This window comes from Mytilus galloprovincialis, chromosome 13 (genome assembly GCF_965363235.1).
Source record: "Mytilus galloprovincialis chromosome 13, xbMytGall1.hap1.1, whole genome shotgun sequence".
NCBI classification, from domain to species: Eukaryota; Metazoa; Mollusca; class Bivalvia; order Mytilida; family Mytilidae; genus Mytilus; species Mytilus galloprovincialis.
Genome location: NC_134850.1, coordinates 36,756,019 through 36,777,018, shown reverse-complemented (window position 1 = coordinate 36,777,018; position 21,000 = coordinate 36,756,019). Strand labels below are relative to the sequence as shown.

General features: G+C 31.2%; 1 protein-coding gene across 7 annotated transcripts in view; it reads left to right on the top strand.

Moving 5' to 3' along the window:
* The first annotated feature begins 708 nt into the window (after positions 1–708).
* The window catches only part of LOC143056771 (uncharacterized), a 52,999-nt gene continuing 32,707 nt past the window's right edge, over positions 709–21,000 (top strand). For 2 of the 7 annotated variants that reach the window (XM_076229923.1, XM_076229922.1), the window contains exon 1: positions 5,962–6,161. In XM_076229923.1, the coding sequence (XP_076086038.1) occupies positions 5,986–6,161 (176 nt within the window). In that variant the 5' untranslated portion in view covers positions 5,962–5,985. Of the gene's footprint in view, positions 825–5,961; positions 6,162–8,670; positions 8,827–10,390; positions 10,481–10,552; positions 10,716–19,345; positions 19,466–21,000 lie in introns of those variants that run through there. The other 5 variants (XM_076229924.1, XM_076229925.1, XM_076229927.1 and 2 more) reach the window with 5 other exon arrangements.

Genomic DNA, 21,000 nt, shown 5'->3' with positions numbered 1-21,000 from the left:
TTTGTCGTAAATTTTTGTTTTCAATTGACCCTCATTGTCAATTTCTAGATGTAAGTCAAGATATGGGGCCGACTTAACTTCATCTGTTGTATCCTTTATCTCTAGTTCAATGGGATAGATGCGTTCGACATAGTCACCAAATTTTGAATTATTTAGTGAAAGAACATAATCTATATAGCGGAAAGTAAAGTTAAAGGATATTGCTTACTTCTTATCTTTCTTCCTAAGAAGTTCATGTATGAAGTCAGCCTCATAATAATAAAGAAACAAGTCGACAAGAAGAGGGACACAATTCGTTCCCATTGGAATGCCGATAGTCTGTTGAAAAACACGTCCTCCGAACGTAATGTAACAAATTGGTCAATCAAGAAATCAAGCATCTTGATAATGTCAGTTTCAGAGAATTTTTTGTTTGAATCAGAGTGATCCTTTACAAAGTAGCATTTATCCCTTCCTAAAACAAGATACTTGTATCTTCGTTTGCCATTCTTTTTATTAACAATTCATGCCATTTTGGCTTCTTGTTTAAGACTCGCTTTTTGCTTACTATATGGAATGGGTGTTGCTCGTTGTTGAAGGCCGTATGGGGACCATATAGTTGCATACTTAGAACTATGTCATTTGGTCTCTGGTGGATAGTCGTGTCATTGGCAATTATACACAAATTTAATGTTAATCTTCGTTAAATTTGATTGATATTTCAGGAAGATGGAAAAAACAGGAAAAATCTCGTGTGCAGCTCGAGATCGTCTGCTTGGAAGAACGCACGTTGAAGAAGATATTTTAGATTGGGTTAAGAAATTACGAAAAGTTGAAGACAACAGGTAATTAAGACAGAACATCTATTACTGCACCCAATTTAAACGATACAAATTGCGTATTTCACATTAATACTGAAAACAAATATGAGCTGTTATGTAGGGAAGATAACCGGCCCCTTATATAGTTATATTAGATAAATAAAAATCAGTATGCACAAATCATGATTTTTTGTTAAAGCTACATTTCAAAAAAGAGGCGAAGAATGCATTTTATTAACCATTTTGTTTACAAGCATTACTGTCTTCATTGTGCTATGTACCAGATGATTCAGACACGGCCAGAGAAAAACGTATTGAAAGCAAAGTTATTTAATGTTGAAATATAACATTGAGTGTATCCCATTATAACTAGTACAACAAAAAATAGTTTGTTGGTACTGTCTCTCCGCAAGATGCCGAGTTTACAAAAGCAGCCTCGTTCCATCGTTCTTGTGACGTTAATTCCGAAGCCTCGTGTAACGGAGTGCAACGCTCTCTACACGTTCGACAATCCATATCAAAGTCATTGAACGGGTTTTCATTAGCATGGCAATTCGCTTGTCTCTACCTAAAATACTTTAATTTTCCAGTAAAGTATTTGGTCTAATTATTTGACTGTTTTCCCCCTGACAAACTGTAAGACATAATAGTGTCCTGTGAAAAATGTGTCCATGTGGACAGTTTTCATTGAAATTTGGTATTTAATAATGTCCATTGCCCTAGAATTGTGTCCCTCAAAAGGACAGATTTTTACTGCTAACAACACTCACTGGACACATTTTAATAGTTGCTGCTATTAAAGTGTGTCCTCCAAGGGAAGTAATACAAAGGTCATTACAAAGTTTTATTACACTTCAATTTTAATTAAAATATGAAGGATTGGTGAGAAATTGATCAATATACAAATGTAAACATGTAAATAATGGATGGAAGTGAATATAGAGAAATTTAAGTTCGAAGAAATTCCCAGCAAATGGTAATGACAATGAAAGAATAACAATAAGAAGGAAGTGTAAAATCAAATATGAAGAACTTTACTATATTTATTATGCCAGACAAGAAGGCAATAGAAAGTAAATAATGTCCATTGCCATGAAATATTTTCTCCCAAGTGGACACCATTTTACAGCAACAGTTGTGAAATATGGTCCATCTGTAGAACAAATTTTCGTAGTGAATGTTATAACATTGTGTCCTCCAAGGAAAATAAAACTAAACAGCATATGTTATTTTTTTTAGTTTAAATCATACATGTATATAATTGTATTAAAAGATATAGATACATGTATGAAGATAAGGATTGTATGGGTGCCAATGAGACAATTTTTATGTCAAAGAAACAACTAATTCAAGTTCGTAATTAAAGTTAAAATGCGTCAAGTAATAACAAGGCAATGGATATCATTTAAGACTTTAATCATATAAAAATGTCCTGGCGAACACAATGTCTTGTAAAAAAATGTCCACCTAGACAATATTATGGTAGTGAATAATGTCCATGTTCATGGACACTTTTTCATACCTGAGGACATATTTTAATAGGAAATTGTGTCCAGGACACATTTAAATAAGTAAATATTGTCAAAATGTGTCCGGTGGACATTTTTTCATGGAAGACATTATTAAATCCTACAAAACCCCTAAATGCCATACAGGTCATGTTTTTCTATAAATTTGTCATCGTGGCAAGCATTTACATTTGTATTTGTCATTGAAAGAAAATAAAAGTAATTCAACTTTATTGAATTGAAAAACGTTTTTGGAAAACATTGTCCCGAATGGAAATTGATTTTAACAAGTTTCTATTTTAAAGAAGTGGCTTGGCTTAATCATGATTTGTGTGAAAATAAATTGCAGATTACCATGCACGTATTAAAGATGAAACAATGTATTATACTGGCTTATAAGATGTCGGTGAAAAACATAATTTGCACATTATAAGCAAGAACACATCACTGTTTAATCAAGAGTTTAGTAGGATATTAGTTAGCTGATGACGTTCGTTTATCTTATGATCTAATATAAACACATTTTGACACACTGTAATGATTTGTTTACATGTTGATGCAATGTAAAATATGTAAGAAGTGTGCTTACAAAGTCTGTTACTGTGACGAAAAATAAGACATTTGTACACTTCTAACCTCTCATTAAACTGTCAGAATAATCTGTCATAGAACTGTTCTAAACTGTCCTAGAACAGTTCTACACTAGAACTGTTCCAAGTAGAACTGTCTAACACTGTTCTAGGTAGAACTGTCAGCAGAACTGACTAAATGAGAACAATTCTAAATGACGTCACTGCAGTAAGGGCACTTTAGAATTTAGAGAAAAAAATCACTTCCAATTACTTTTCTATATAATTATAGCAGATTTTCTATATTTTTTACTGATCAAAACCGTTACATGTTCAAATATCGAAGTGGATAGAAGGTTATCCAACTCATCGGAGAAATATTTTTATAAGATAATTGCATATGAAACATCATTGTTTACGTTTCTTCGTTTCCCGGTTTTAACAGTCTTTTCCTAAATATCACTCTGCATTTAATTCATGGAATTTTAATCGTAATTTACCTTGTTTGCCTTGGATTTACATTCATGATTTAAGATTTTGTTTTGAGAAATATTCAAACGAATATTGTACAGTGGATGAATTATGGGATATTAATGAAAAAAGTATTGTATAACGTAAAAAAACTATATACATTTGCACCATCTCTTCAAAATTTTAATGTAACAATTGTATTAGGTCTAAGGATTATGCACGGGAACAAAAAGTGAATGTATGGTCATGATTTGCTGACGTTGGACACGATTTTGGTGTTACTTTTGGTAACGTCGTAAAACGTCAACGTCGTGTACTACTAGCGTGTTGTAATATTGCTTTCCAGTATAGCTTTTTCACACAATATTTCTGTGAATAAAAGGAAATATGGGTAAACACCATGCTCTCTTAGGAAAAAAGAAATTTGAGGTATACATTTTGTGTAATATGAACGAAAGTAGGTGTTGGATATTTAGTAAATTGTCAGAAGGAAGTTTTACCTACGATTTGTTTTTATATATATGTAAATCTATGGGGTTTTTCCATAAAAAAATAAAAAGGGACTATTTCATGTTTCATTTTAATCAAAAGTGGTACGGATAGATTTCATTTTATGGATAAGCAGGACGGACAAACATTTTTAAAATAAAGAGCAGAAAGCTACTCTTACAATTTTTCGAATAAATAACGAAAATAAGACGATATATACGCACTTGCATATATGTTTCAAATAACAAAATTTCACAAATATCTGAAATAAAATCAAAATTTCATTTTGGAAATACTTTTAACTCAGTATAGTTTTGTCACCCTGTTCATATGACGATCGAGTTACTTTAGAGTTACCAAAAACAAGCATTTATAAATGAACTAAAATAAAGTAACCTCCTAATTGCCTGGTTTTTTTGTTTGTTTTGTTTTTTGTTTGAAGGGATTTTAAAAGTCGAAATAACGGGAATTTTCATGCTATGTACACATGGAGCCGGGCTGATATGCAAATGACCGCTTCTTTTAAGAGATCCAATCGTAGTACTTATTCATCGTTGGACATGTAGTCGAAAAATATGTTCGTTCGGAACAAATCTTAACCTAAAAAGCTTTATGCATACGTGCACAGAACTTTTAAAATATCAAGTATCGTCTGATGAAGTGTTTTGCTCATTCTTAAACAAAGAGCGACAACCGAATCTTTTTGTTGTTGAAAATATGAATTAAATCGCTACAATATGCTTTGACATTTAACTTTACTTTTCTACATTGGCTAGAGGTATAGGGGGAGGGTTGAGATCTCACAAACATGTTTAACCCCGCCGCATTTTTGCGCCTGTCCCAAGTCAGGAGCCTCTGGCCTTTGTTAGTCTTGTATTATTTTAATTTTAGTTTCTTGTGTACAATTTGGAAATTAGTACATGCGTTCATTATCACTGAACTAGTATATAATTGTTTAGGGGCCAGCTGAAGGATGCCTCCGGGTGCGTGAATTTCTCGCTACATTGAAGACCTGTTGGTGACCTTCTGCTGTTGTTTTTTCTATGGTCGGGTTGTTGTCTCTTTGGCACATTCCCCATTCCCATTCTCAATTTTATTTGACCCAACAAGCATGCTAACTTTGACAGAGTCGAAAATTGTTGAACGGTTCGGGCGAAAATAATAAACTTTGGACAAGTCTGAGGTTCATTTATGACCGAACGTTAATGTTTTGTGATCTGAGAAAACTACAGAGTACATGTACAAATTGTATAATACTTATACACAAAAAAAAATCATGACCAACAGAGTATTTACATATGTAGTACACCCATATAAGTCATTGATTTATTGTACGCACATATTCATATTGTAATGAATTGAGTGTTAAGGTAGATGAAATAATGTATGATATTTTACGAGGAACAAAAAAAAACACCAAACAACAACATTCAAGTAATATGATTAACATACACTGTAACATACGCTTAGATAGAAGGAATTTGGTTTCAAAGTATTTATAAATACATGACATATTTTAGCAAGAGCTATACAAATCCTTAATTTTAGCATAATACTTTTGTACACTTTTTGAAAGATACAAATATTGTAGTTCAGAAATAAGGACGCATACTTTGCAACATTAATTCCATAATCCTTTTAGACGAATAATAGATAAAACGGCTGGCGACAGAAGTTAATCCAGTTATAAAACATAAAGGACTTTACCAAAACGTTTATGATTTAATTAATGGTAGCCTTTGTGTTTATTGTTGTTATAATTAGGTAATAATAAGGTAATAGGTTCCTCGACACACGAACGGTAAGTCCAGAACCATTGAAGTTGAGAGTCAAAAAGTCAAGAGTTATTGAAGCGAAATGATAATACCCTAATAATCAGGATAAAAACCATAACAAGGGAATCGTAATGATAGTCAAACGTAATACTTCCTAATTTTTACTTAAATGTGATTAATTGTATAAATAGGAGAAAACGTTTTGTCACATTTTGGTTAAATGAACCCTACCTATTATACGTATCCTATTTATAAACCGTGTTCTTGATGATAATATTCTATTTAACATTCGCATATATATTACCCGACGAGCACCTGTTGTTTGCTGAAGTCGTGACGGTGGGTAAGAAAATAATATAAACATTTTTAAATAATGGATGGAAGAAATAAGAACGTTGTTCTTCCGAGTATTCACATAATTGGAGCGGATGAAAGTGATCGTGATTCAAACTATGGAAGCCGTACTGAGCTTACAAGTACCACAGACATTGCTGCTCGTGCTCTTGGAAGAGTTTTCAATAAGGTGTTATCTTTCAACGGGAGTACACCGTAAGTATAAAGCAAGTAACCCCCATTGTACCTTTACATTACCTCAAAATTACTAACATTGAGTTTGTTTGAAACGTATATTCATAGTATATAATAAAACGGAAACTTGTTAGCCCAAAATAGAAGGGCGTCGCGCCCTTGATGGCCTCAGTCACACCCTTCTACACTGCCGCCTCGTTAAAAACGCCCTTGTGCAATTTCTAGCTGGAGCCCTAACACAAATGTTTGGTTTAATTTGATGATTATAAAAAAAAATAAGTAGGAAAAACGAAACAATTGTGACAACCATCTTAAATCCGTAAGAAAAGTTTTAAGATGGAAAAACTGTTTAATTTTGGAGGCTATAACTAATACACGAATTATACAAAATATGAAATAAGTTTCATAAATACTTATCAATAGAAATGTAAATTAAAACAAATACGTGAAAAGTAGCACTACGTATAGGATCCGTGATATCACAAAATTCTTACGTATATATAATAACCTAGATATAACCAATCCCTGGGGTATTTATGTCTTTCCTTGTTTTTGGGTCAATTATTTTAGTATCTGTACCTCCCTTGTTTATATAGACACTACAGGACAACAATATGTTTTACGTAATAATAAGGTCAAAAAATATATGTCATATTGTTTTTCGTTCATTATTTGGTACATATATAAGGCCGTTAGTTTTCTCATTTAAATTGTTTTACATTTGTCATTTCGGGGCCTGTTATAGCTGACTATGGGTTTGGGTTTTACTCGTCATTGAAGGTGACCAATAATAATTATTGATTAATTATATTGTTTCTGTGTCTTTTGGTTTCTAGTGAAGATTTCAACTTGTTTCATTGACAATCATACCACATCTTTTTATTTTTAAATGTACAGATATATTAATGAATGTGCAATGTCAGAAATGAAGGAAATTTCGGGCTCTTTACTCGAAAAAAAATATTTCATTTTTAAAATGTTTTGATATCATCTTCAAAATGCAGAGAATTTATATCTTTCACAAATATTGTGACTTTTTCATATTTTACTGTATATTAAACTTTTTTTTATTAAGAAAATTACTGATTTTATTTTGAAAGATATTTTACAATCTCCATATACAATGTACTTGTATAGGTTATTACATGTAAAATGTTGTGTGTTTTCCATTTGTAAAACAGTCGTCAAAGAACAGTATGTGTAAACTAAGCGGCACGGAAGCATTTCATATTGGCTTATCCAGAGTGGGGGTTCGAATGGGGATCCCCTTTTGTTCGACGATCAATACTATGGATTGGGACATATGGTTGGAGACGCTATTAAAAATGATTGGATTCGCCGCTTGATTCTAGAAAAAAAACCCACCGACAAAGTTTTATTTATTTTGCATGACAAACCCACGCCAATCTCAATGATTCACTACTTTTAAACTCGGAAATAAGTTTGAACTAATTTATCAGCATCATATACCGGGCACCTGCCCACCAAACCCCCTTTTTAATGACCATGAATCATGTTTTGGACTTTTAAAAATTTGTGGCGAAAATAAAAATAATACCAGTGATCTAATAGAAGTTGTTTTATGTTATATTTAATTTTAATTGCTCTTAGATAAACTTTCAATATGCCGTCATTTTACATTTATATCCCTTTGCACTTTTACCGTTTCGCTGTTCTTTCACACAATCGCGATAAAAGCTTTAAATATATATTTTTTTTCTGGCGCATTCGCCTCTTAACTTCCTAAGAATATCCAAAGTTCATACTCGAGTTATCTGTCTTTGATAAAATTGGTATCGATATATATTATTTTTAGAAATGACAATATTTTTTTTATATACATGAACAAGGTTGAATTTCTGAAATGTTAAGAAAAGGAGAAGCGTCGACTACACTAATAAGACAGTTACTGTAACCGAACACCATTTTGACCAGAAAAGAGAACCACTGTCGATCCCGTATTCATAAAACTATCAAGTTAACATTTGCCACCGAACGGACGGAATTTTGAAAGAAAGAAAACGAAAATAACAAGATTCGAACGGTATCCCCCCTCCTTTCATTTGACAATGATAATTTACAATATCAAATTAAACATCTCATCTATGTTCCATATCTAAAGCTTCTTTAAGCTAGGAATTTCAAGGCTTAGCTTTGTAAGGTCCTTATTTTACATTGGTATTACATTTTAATTAGATTAAAATTTCTTGAAATAATATTACCCGGCTACTTAGACACCTATCAATTATATTTCATTTATACAGTCAAATTTAGATGTTAAGAATTTAAATATTTTTGTTTCATGAATAGCCCGAATTTAAATAATTTTGTTTCATAAATAGTCTGTATTTAAAAGTTATTATTTTGTATTATTACAACAAATACAAGGCATTATATCTAGATATCCTGTTGCTAATAAATTTTAATATTGAAATAGGGTTAAAGGACTATTAATATTTTACTGGTGGAGGTGGCACGTGGGAATTTCAAAATACATACATAATCAAATAACTAACAGCGATAACTAGTGTGATTACGCTGAATTTGTACCTCAATGAAATTGAGTTGGGAATAATACAGTTTTATGTTGTTATGGAAACGAAAATAACTTCGATATTACGTTAATTGATTGTAGTGGAGACTGAATGAAAAAAAAACCAAAGAAAATGGCTGAGACAGACGACAGGTAAACTATTGTCAGATTTTATACGATATCACATGTTTTCACGGGCTGAATCTATTATTTTTTTTCATTCATGCAAGGATTTGTATAGATACTGCAATACAAATCCTTGATTCATACATAAAAATGTATATATTTTTTTAGTATTGGTATAGATTTTGTAAGCTTTTACAGTACATATGTATACATATATGCTGAATCGTACGTCACATTAATATAATGCATTGATACTATATATACGAGTCCGTTGAATTTAATAGGTGAACAATATTACTTCATTTTTAAAACAGCTTCAAGTTGGTGTATTTTAGTGATAAATATTTTATTTATGATTTAATTTTTTAAGAAATAATAGATTTAGACTGGACTTGTCCAAAATGTATATGAAGTATTTATCTAAATAGCAAAATACACAACATTTTAGATGTTTACCAAAGAAGGTTCTGCAAAATAAAACCAAGGGCATTCCAATATCTGCATATGAATCTCAAACGTAAATTAATAACAACTTCAGCATTGTGTGTCTTAGTTAAAAAAACTATAGATATCGTAGAAAAAACGAACACATTAAAGGGTTGTGCGGTCGCTACAAGATCGTCTTTTAAATAATATAAAATGTTAAACATTAATATATAAAATCAGAATCAAATATCAACATACACGATTAGGTAAGAAACGATAAATAACGAATTAGCTGGTTACATGGGGTGGGAGGGTGGGGAATAGTGTACCAAAACAACTTTGTCCTTACTATCTTGTTTCAAGAGAACTTTAAATTTTCCTAATATACTGACCACCGAAACCGTCCATGCAGAAGGGAATTCATTGGGTACTACCCTATATAATTTGAATATTGAAAGACCGTTAAGAATAGTAACTTATATGCAGGCATAAATATTAGGTCGGGATAAGGACGGCAAATACAAAAGTGTATACTAGATTAGTGCCGCGCTTCTGGCATTTATATCATACGTTACTAGATGGTACAATTTTGATAAAGCAAAACTTTTTCCACTCAATTATTAAAGTATATATAATACAAAACCAAATTTCCCGACCGATCGTATCATATTTAACGATATATGTAAATTCTGGGGTTTTCGATGTAATATTTACCGCGATGTTTTAACTGATCAACCTTTCGAGTGATCACAAAAAAAAAACTGTTTGTTATGGAAATTGTCAAGTACAGAAACATCTTCTTAGATGAAAAGAAGGTGTATCAATAAATTTATCCATTAAATTTGCTGTCAATGCGAGAAATAACATATTTGTTTATCGTTAAATGTTTTATTAGATATATAGAAGACACACGTGCGTACCACCTATATTAAACTATGGCGACATGTCTATGCAATATAGGTATATGAGAAAGTGAAATACACATTTATCAAATGGTAAAAGTCCTTGATAACAAAAACCTATACAAACTGGTAATATGTAGTTTTAAATGTTTAAAAAAAAAATAATCACAAAATTTGTTCATCCGGAGATACAAATAGTCAATAAAACTGATGGGCTGAGAATTGAATAATTCATCAAGTCAGTTCATATCAAATTTCAGACTGTATTACACAAACGTTGCATTATGGAGACGTTTAAATCTTTCCGCCGTTGAAAATCGGATAAAATGAGTAGGGATTTATTTCTTATAAAGGTTTGATTAATCCAATTACGATCCTTCATACCGTCGGACCACAAAAAGGTTGTCTTTAAAAGAAGTTAATTATTATTTTGATAGAAGTAAAGGGCCGCTTAAGAGATTATTTCTTATGTAAATTCTATTTGTGCACCGTGTTTATAAACCAATTATGTAGGTATTTGGACTGGTGCGAAATATTAAATAAAAAGTAAAAACGGAACTGGTGGGAACACAGGTTAAAATATATAAGGTAAGAATATTAATTTATTGTTAATTTCAAATTCATTTTATTCTATACATGTATATAATTTGAAGGTTTTTGTCTTCAATTATATTTGATTCAAATAATAAAATATTTTATAATTATTTTTTTACGGCGACATCGTATTAAGTTGAACATTGCCAAGAATCTGTCCGGTTTAAGGGGGATAACTCAATTTGATAACAATTATTTGTATCGACAAGGACGATAATACATCCTCGCTCCACATGGGGTTACTAGATAATTTGACAATTGCGATAAGACGCACATTTAAGGGGTTGAACACCCGCTGGTCTGTAAGATAACTTCAGTGAAAACCAATACCAGATGTTATCGCTAAAATAATTTTGATTCATGTTTTCTAATTTTTGGTTCAATTTGTAAAATTAATTGAAGGCCGGAGTTCCGATCTTTGTTGAAACCGGGGACTACTGAATTAGTTTCTTAGTCCTAGTTGAAACATTAAAACGGCGCAAGATGTTTGACACAAATTGGTAAATGAAAAATGCATATAAATAAATAATATTTTCTTATTCAAAATGGATTGATCATCAAACTGACTGAAATGTATTTGAAATTTTAGTTTAAGTAACACAATTGGCCGAAATGTCGTTGTCTTGCGAGTCTTTTTTTTTTTTTTTTTTTTATGTGTATATATATATAACAGGTACCTTGAGAATTCGGAATGTCTGTCGTTTAATTTAATTTTAAAATTCATCGACAGTTAATAATTATTAAATGTACACTCACTTTGAGCATGGAAGTAATATTACTTCTATGCTTTAAGTGAGGATAACAGCACAATTCCGCGAGTTCTGATTTGTTTTTCGTAAATTCTTTTGTTATAAATGAGGCCGTTAGTTTTCTCAATTAAATAATTCCATATTTTTTTAATGTTGGGGCCTTTTATATCAGACTATACGTACGGTATGTTTTTTTCCTCAATGTTGAAGACCGTACGGTTGTCTATAGTTGGATACGACCACCTATACCAAGTCAGGAATATGACAGTTGTTACATGTATCCATTCGTTTGGTGTGTTTTATCATTTGATATTGCCATTTGATTACGGACTTTTCGTTTTGAATTTTCCTCGGAGTTCAGTATTTTTGTGATTTTACTTTTTTTGTTTGAACTTTGGTGGACAGTTGTCTTATTGGCAATCGTATCACATTTTTTTTGTTTTCATATACATGCATGTTCGATGTGTACTGGTAGATAACTTATCTTCAAATCGGTACTTTAGATCTTTTGTATTCTGTAGATAAGTTTCATGCCCAATGTACAGGAAAGCATTTTCCTACTAATTTTAAGAGTTTGTTCTTGTGTTGTGCTTTTATACCACAGATAAATTTGAGCACTCACAAACATTTTTAACCCCGCCGAATGCCACGGTTTCTAGTTTTGTTTTATAAAGTCAGGAACAAATTATTTGTTATTATGAGGTTGTCGTTTCTTGTTATCCACAAGAGAAAATATGACACAGAAATTTTGCTAGTCTTATGTGTGTGTTTGTTTTTTTTCAATTTTTTTTTATATGTTACGGAGTTTTGTGTGACGTTCATTTCGCTAAATTATATATAGTTATAACATTATTGTATTGAATATCCCCTCCCCCCTTTTGCGTTAAAGACCCATTGGTGACTATGGGTTGTTTTCTGCTCTTTTGTCGGGTTGTTGCCTCTTTTTATAACTCATTTCCCGTTTCCATTCTCAATTCTATTGAAGTTATAAAGCTACTATACGATATGGGTTAAGATAATTGATAAAAGCCATACAGTAACTTATACGGTTGCACGAAGATAGTGAGAAAGCGTCATTTCAAAAGCAGATTCTACATTTTGTTTGTATCTACGTTATGACAATTAACACACTTAAATCATGTCTGAAAATAAAATCTCGAAAATGTCATATGTGTTGACCCTTTTCTGTTTTTAATAAAATAATACAAGATTCCAGCATCGTTTCAACCATATATCCACTTCGAGTATCCACAGGTATATAGCCTGAAGCTGACATGTTAATTGTCATACAAGTACCTGTTCAAAGCTAACAATCTTTATCGTTTTGTGAAGAAATTATTGACTTTTTATTTAATATTGTTTCGGTTCAATGAATTTTAATTCAGTTGAAGAGCTTGGGATAAAATAAAATGACAAGGCAATTCTATAAACAGCAGTTTATTTTCATTTTATATAAGAATACTGTTGTATTTAGATATATGTGTTAGTTTCGATTATTTTAGTCATCAACAAGTTTCTTTTTGACGGCGAATGAAAATTTATATCATCATATGGTAAAACGTGTCTTAAAAGGGGTTAACTTTCTAATGTATTGTGCGCACACATTATTCGTATATTTAGTTTTAAGAAATTAATAACAGAAACTTGGTTTTGAAGAAAAATCTATTATCTGATTTTAACTTGCCGTATCAAGTGGTCGAATTCAGTGGTGTATTATATATGCTGTTTTATGCATGCGAAGAAATGGAATTGTTCTCCTTTATGATTGTGTATTCAAATCGTAAGAAAATAGCCTTAAAAAGGTTATACAAGTATTGTTACGAAAAAGAGTCAAAAGGAACAGTTAAAATGCAACTAGTCACTGGGGGAGTTGTCTCATTGACAATCTGCCATCATACAGCTACTGCTGAACACTTTTTTTTTTTTACCAAATATGAATAGAAACTATTTAATCCCATTAATTACAAAAAAAAATGTGATTGTGTATTGATAAAACACTCAGTTGAACGTGCATCTATTTAATACAATGCGTTAACTTTTAGATTACCATTGCATATTCTCATACTTTATTTAATATCGGTATAAGCACGTGATAACAAACACAAACAAAAACTTTGAATATATAATTAACTTCAATAATAAAAACGTGAATTTCATATTATTTATTGTTTTGTAATTCCTCAGCCCTAAATCAAGTTAATACAAAACGTCGTTTACACTATATCACATGAATTATTATGTCTCAGCATGACTGTATAAACAAGATTGTGTAACAGGCTACTATCTGTTTACACAAACAATGTATCCCGTTGTCAAATAGAAATTGAAAGAATAAAAACTTAAAATCGCCTGCTTTTAAATCAAATTTGGTGCAAGGAGACAATAACCAATTTAAAAATAAATTACACCACATTAAACTATAACTTTTCATCTTTCTCTTGGTCACAACAGCTAAGGAATGTCATCAGTAAAAGTATTTTATTTATTTTTTCGAAGCTGACCACTTTCCCTAAAAATGGCATTTTCTGTAAGAATAACGGCAAATGTAAGCCATTTGACATCACTGTATGAAAAATCTAAATTTGTTGCATGAAGTTTAAACATTATTTTAAAATAATTTATATCATTAAAAAGAAGACACATTAAGGATTCTGGTGATCACAACAGCTAAGAAAACAACCGGGAAGAAAATTGAATATCGTCTTATAAAGATTATTTTCCATATAACTTCTATATAACGATTGTCTCCATGTAGGGTATCTGAATTCACGCATGCGCAATGTCGACCGGACTGATTCTTGACAATGAGGGACCTCTATGGCCGAGTGGTCTAACTACTATGTCACTAGCCTGTCAAAACTGAGGGTTTAAGTTCGAATATCGCAAGTTGAAGGTGCACTCGACCACAATCTTAATCGACTATAAGAATGTTACTTTTTCTGCCGAAGGTCGGTGGATCTCTCCAAGCACTCCGGCTTCCTCTACCATTAAACACCGACCGCCACGAAATATCTTTTTTGTGCTGAAATTGACAATATACACCAACAATTCTTGATAACTTATAACTGCCTTAAATTATTTATAACAATGCCTGTTCAAAGTACAATCATTATGACTGTCTTTGACAATGTCAGTAAAATAAAATGAAACCATTTGATAAATACGCGAAACTTTTATGTACATTGTAGTTTCTAGAAATAGCGAATATTATTGCAAGAGTCATTTTCTTTGCCAAAAGAAAGATTTTTCGGTATTAAGTTTTGTTTTCCATTTTGTTCTGCAGTCACAATGCTGTAAACTGGCACACGTGAATGTATTCGTTTATCATGATTTTTTTTAATTTTCATATAGCTTTGTGCACCTATCCAATGTCATTAAAGCTTTGAAATTAAATGACGTCAACCGAATATATTTATTTCTAAATTTTACCAAGAACTGTATTTGGAAACAGTACAGTGTGATAGTTATTCTTGAAATATTCATGAACTTGTTTAAATGATCTTTAATGATCATTACTGAAATCTGATCTGAAATCAATTTTGAACATACGTAGATATTAAGCGCGATTCTGTTAAATGGTCTATAATTGTTTAGTCTCTGCAGTTTGTATCATGTTTGCATTGTAAATAAAATGCAATAATTATGATTACATTAATTAATTATTGGTACTATTCAATCAAAATAAATGGCTGGTAATTATTTACCGTAAAGGATTATTGTCGTAAAATTTGAAGTGAAAAGTAAAAATCATTACCTTGATGTCTGCTGATAGTTAAGTGATTATCTGTCATATACACAATACTGTCGATTAATTATATTTTAGCTATTTCATTCTGCTTTGCTAAAATTAAATTTCAAGGATATTGCCATTTCGGTAAAAATATCGAATGAGACATATATACGATTGAAAAGCCCCCAAACCGCCTTATATTGTTTGTAAGGTCAAGAGAGGTTCTATTTATCCGAATATAACCCCAGTTTTATTGAGTAAACTAGAACACACCCGTGATATCGCGGGTCCGTGACTGAATTAAAGTATATAACTATGCGCAAGCCTTATCTTAGTATTAGTACTGTCATCTGACAAAGTCATGCCGATTATAAGATACACAATTGTCTCTGCTTTCAAACCTGTCTGTTTGAACCCGTCGAACTGGAACTTATCAATTATTGGTAATATTAAATATTTGGAAAACAAAAGGTCCTGGAATGGAGTATTTTTTAATCAACAGCATTGTCCTATATTAGTTATAAATAAAGTTGAATTCTTTGATTCGCTGTTTTACGTCATGCCCGCTAACAAATTGAAACTTATTTTCAGTCCAGATTTTTAGTATTCGTATTGTTATCTTAGAAAGTCTTACGGATTAAAATACTACAATAGGTGACAATTTGACAATTTAGTAGTGTCAACCCTGTGATTATGACCCGTTTATATAACATATTAATCCTGAATACACCGTTTGGTGGTGCGCCTGTCAGATGCGGAACGTACAGATAAGGTAATAGGTAACAGGTGATGATACTAATTTGGTATCGGTATCGGACTCGACCCGGAACTTCCTAATTATTGGCGATATTAATTACGTGGAATACACAAGGGCCTGGAGTGGTGTAATTTTTAATCTACACCTTTGTACTATATTAGTTGTATATAAAGTTGAATTCTTTGATTCGTCGTTTTTACGTGATGACGGCTGACAAATTGGACCTCGTAATTTTAGTATTATAGATACTCTTTGGGTGGTAATTGCTAATATAGTAATGAATATTGTTCCTCGCAGAATATTTACTAGTAGGCTCGTGCAATTTGATATAGTACTCCAAATAATATTCAACAATGTAACTGAATTTGCCCTTTATAAAAATAAGGTAATGTTGTATGCTTCCTGATAAGACAACTACCCACCAGAGTTCAGATGACGTGGAAGTTAACAATTATAGGGAACTGCCTATATGGCTTTCAATAATGACAAAACTGATACCACGCCGAAAGGACAAATGTAAAACGATTCTAACGAGAAAGCCAAAACGAAATCAATTATATAAAAAGCAATAAACGAAAAACAAAAACAATATACAGCAACAAACGACAACCATGCACTGAATTAAAAGCTGCTTACTTTGGACAAGCACATACGGAATGTGGCGGGATAACTGACATATCAGAATGTCCCCTAGAATATTAGACCGTTGGTTTTCCCGTTTGATTGGTTTTACGAAAGTCATTTTTTGGGGTCCTTAATAGCTTGCTGTTCGGTGTCACTGTGAGCCAAGGCTCCGTGTTGAAGACCGTACCTTGACCTACAATGGTTTACTTTCATAAATTGTGGTGACTTGGATAAAGAGTTGTCTCATTGGCACTCGAACCGCATCTTCCTATATCTATGATTAAACGGTAGATGTGAAGCAAATAGAGATCGTTCCCATGACCTTAACTGAAATGAATTCAAGTATTTGTCCTCTGATGTTTGTGTAGTATCTCTTATTCTGTATTTACTTTTTGACTGACCAAAGTCCCACCCGGATTTTAATGTATTTTAAAATTCTTCGTAGGAAACATCTTTAACAATGCAAAAAAACGTTATTTCTCTACGTAAACAGCCAACTAATGCGTTCTTTTAAATATGTTGTAAAACATATGAATGGCGCATTTAATTTTTCATACTTACATAAATATCGTTGTAAAATACTTTTGTCAATTATACCATTATACAACGGTTAATACAAGTGCCCTTAAATCTTCAAAATAAACAATTTGTATTGTTAATGGGAGTTTAATACCCGAAATTGAAGTTAATATCGTTTATGAATGTAAGAAGTTTTGACTACTATGTGAGAAAAAAACGACAATATATAATTGTATAATAGATATAAAACCTTTTCAATTATTTATGTTATAACATGTTTATAAACATTCCACGGTCTAGCTCCCTTGGAAAGATACGGCAACGTAATTTGAACTTTGAACAACGAAAATAGCCCGTTTGACACTTCTCGCATGTGACATTTCAAAACCGCAGTTTTATTACTTGAATTAAAGATTTTAATCGTACTTGCGTGTCACTTCTTTTTTTTTCAAACCAGGAAGTTTAAAGGCCTTTTTTCTTTACCTTTTTTACTCTTACAATTTTTCTACAGTTATTTTTGTCTTGATTTTGATTTATATATCAGTCTTTACGAAAAAATTCTTAATTGGTCCACTAAAGTAAATAATGAGACATCTTATTGCAATTCATTTCTAAAATGAACATAGTAGGCATGCAGTTAAATTTGTACATAAAGTACAGCCTGGCAGTTTCATTAAATATATACTTGCTCATTTTGATTTAAATCCTGTTTTGATTTTAATATTAAAAGTAATCGTACTAGACATCTAGTGTGTATTAACAAATATTGTCCATTTAACAATATATATGAACCATCACGTATCCTTAAAGTAACATTTAAGCGATAAACACCCCATAACACTGACATACAAAAGATGTTTTATTTTCTCATTGACATCTCTAATTTTATGTACATAGACGTTTTCAGTGGTGAATTTAACCGGAAAAAATAATACAAATATTAGCATTTATTTTTCGATTTATTTGAAAAACTACTCCGAATTGTTTGCATATGGTATAAAATCTACTTAGGAAGTCTACTTTCTATTTAATTGAAGTTTTTAGTGTCAACTTTGTTCAAATTTGTATCAAATTAGTGCTGTTACAATAATACCGCTAAGAAATAGTTACCTTATTGCTTGTGCTTTAATACTCTCAAATAGTTACTTAAAGTATGGAATATATATTAGTGTCAAAAGAAATCCAGATTCGTTGGAACATTTTTATGATTTGATTATTAAAACACTGTCCCCTCCTTTCCTATGCCCGCTTAGCGTCGATTTATGCTGTATCTTTATATTTATACATATTATTTCATTATTGGGTAAGATTTTCTGGTTTTCTGAAGTGTTATTAGGACAAATGTGATCTCTGAATGTTTGACAGCAATAACAATGCATATTTTTTGTGCGCGAAGATTCTTTTGAAGTTCGCAAATTTAATGATGGGCTGAGAGCTTCAAGTTGAAAGATTTGATTATATTGCATGGTAGCAGCCTTTTTAGTTCATTAATTTTCATCCAATTCATCAGTTTCTTTTAATAATTATATCTTTATTCACGCTAAATAATATTTTTTTAAGTGCGAAGATAAAAAGATAACCCACTGGTACATGTAAAATGCTTCAATTTACAAAGTGATTAATTCGGCATGATGCAATTCAGTGCTTTAATTTTCTTTTAAATCTCCTTAACCTTTTCTTAAATTGAATTTCGTATCACGCTGGGAAAATATTACTTGAATTTGAATATATGACCTTTTTCGTTTGATATTTTATACTCGAGATTTTATAACTTAAAAATGGTCATCGGACGAACTGATCTTACGATGCAGCAGAGCATGGTTATTGTATGCCGACATTTTCTGTGTTTACATGGGTTTGAATGTTAAAGAATCATGACCAAATAATGTGTGCAATTAAAATTGTGAAAATGAAAATAAGTATTGTTATAATCTTATTATGCTATCAAAGTATATTACCAAAATCGAAACACATATACAATCTAAGGCTGTATCATAGAAAAATGTTGATCCTTCAAGCTGAGATTTTTATAAAACATACAAGTCTCAGCTTCTTGTCAACATTTTGGTCAAGTACAACTTATTTATTTAAAAAAAAAACACAAAATGTTATTTTAAACAAAAAAAATCAGGAAATGACCAATAACTCGAGAATGCGTGGTTATGAGAAAATTTGATACACTATGATGATTTAACTGTTAAGGAATAACGTAGTTGACTTAGTATACAATCATCTCTTTCTTAGTTTAAAATTTAAAACTTTTAATCGGAAGGGATAAGATAAACGATTTTGACAAGGTAAAATAATTAAAGTATATTTTCGAATGTAAGACACGAGTTAAAGAGAAGAACGCGTATAGTTGAAGGTAGGAATTGATTTTTATCTTTAAATGTAATGAGTATAATTATACAAAATATTTGAATTTGACAAAATTATATACACCTCTATCATAATAAGCAATCTTGACCCCCCGAATTTGACTCGTATTATTTACAGATTATAATTGAGATATTGATAAAAGGAAACTACCGGTGCACGTACAACGCAAACTAGATTTTCGAAAAACAAATTAACGTTATATCAAATGCGTAATCTCGCATAAAGTTGAGATATTTTGAAACAAATCTATTCAATAAAACATTTTTTCTAATTATCGACACTTTATACTTATCGTTTAATCATCGTAATCCCCCCCCCCCCCCCCCCCAATAAGACAAGGGATGTTGTCTGAGGGGAAACAATGACTATATTAATATCAATGTTGCTTCTTTATGGTGAACTGCCGGATTTTGTTCTAGCCTTCACAAAATGCATACGGGAACATTAAAAACTTGGTCTGTCTTAAGTTACACCACTGTAGAGGGAATTTCTTATTTGGTTAGATGACCTGCCTAAATTACAATGATCCTTTCCAATAAGCATATAATTATGTTTTATTTTTCTAGTGTAAGCAAGCACAAATATGCACCACTAATCTGTATCCACCAAATCACATTACTTAAAAGCTTTATTTTATTTTGGTAGAGAACACAGTCACTAAATTAGAAGTTAAGGTATTAAATTCAAAAGGTTTTGACTTTAGATCTTGTAAATATTTGTTATATCTCATAATGCATTATATCTTTATATTTCGTAAGCAGTTTCAATGTGGAATGATGATAGATTTGAACTTCATTGTAAATCCCTTGTCGAAGTAAATATGACTTTTTCAATATGATAATATTAAATAAAGTATAATTGATGCCTTTGAAGAGGTTAATTCTTTAACTTTTGAAAAAGATAAACGTAGTCTACACCCCTTTTAAATATCAAATACAATGAGAAAGCCTTTACATTATTTTTTATACTTTAAATGGTGGACTCAATTTATTTTTGGTTTCACATTCTTCGCCATTTACGCTTGCTTAAGAAAAATTTAAAAATGAACAAAATAAAACAGTCAAAACTAGGATTGTAGTCGATATATAATTTGAAAACATCTGATTTTCACTATTAAATGCTTCAATACATTAAGGTAAGTGAAATTAGAAGATACAAAAAAAAGTGAATAAAATAAATTAAAATTGTCAAAACTAGGATGTAGTCGGTATTAAACAGTGAAAACCATCCGATAGTCAATTTTAAATGCTTCATACATAAAAGTAATGAGGTTGTTTTCTATTCCTGTTGTCATCACAAACGTTTGCATTGTCACTGTTCATATCATTTTACGTAAATGTAAATGCACACCAGAGCATACAAGGAATTTATGAACTGATCAGTAGAAATAAATAGATAAAAATTAATCATAAGATTTGTCAAATGTCAACATCACAAGTGTGAAGTTAATATTTCAAACATTATACTGTCAAAGATATCTGCGTTACTAAAGAATATAGAAAGATAAAATATTACAAGCAA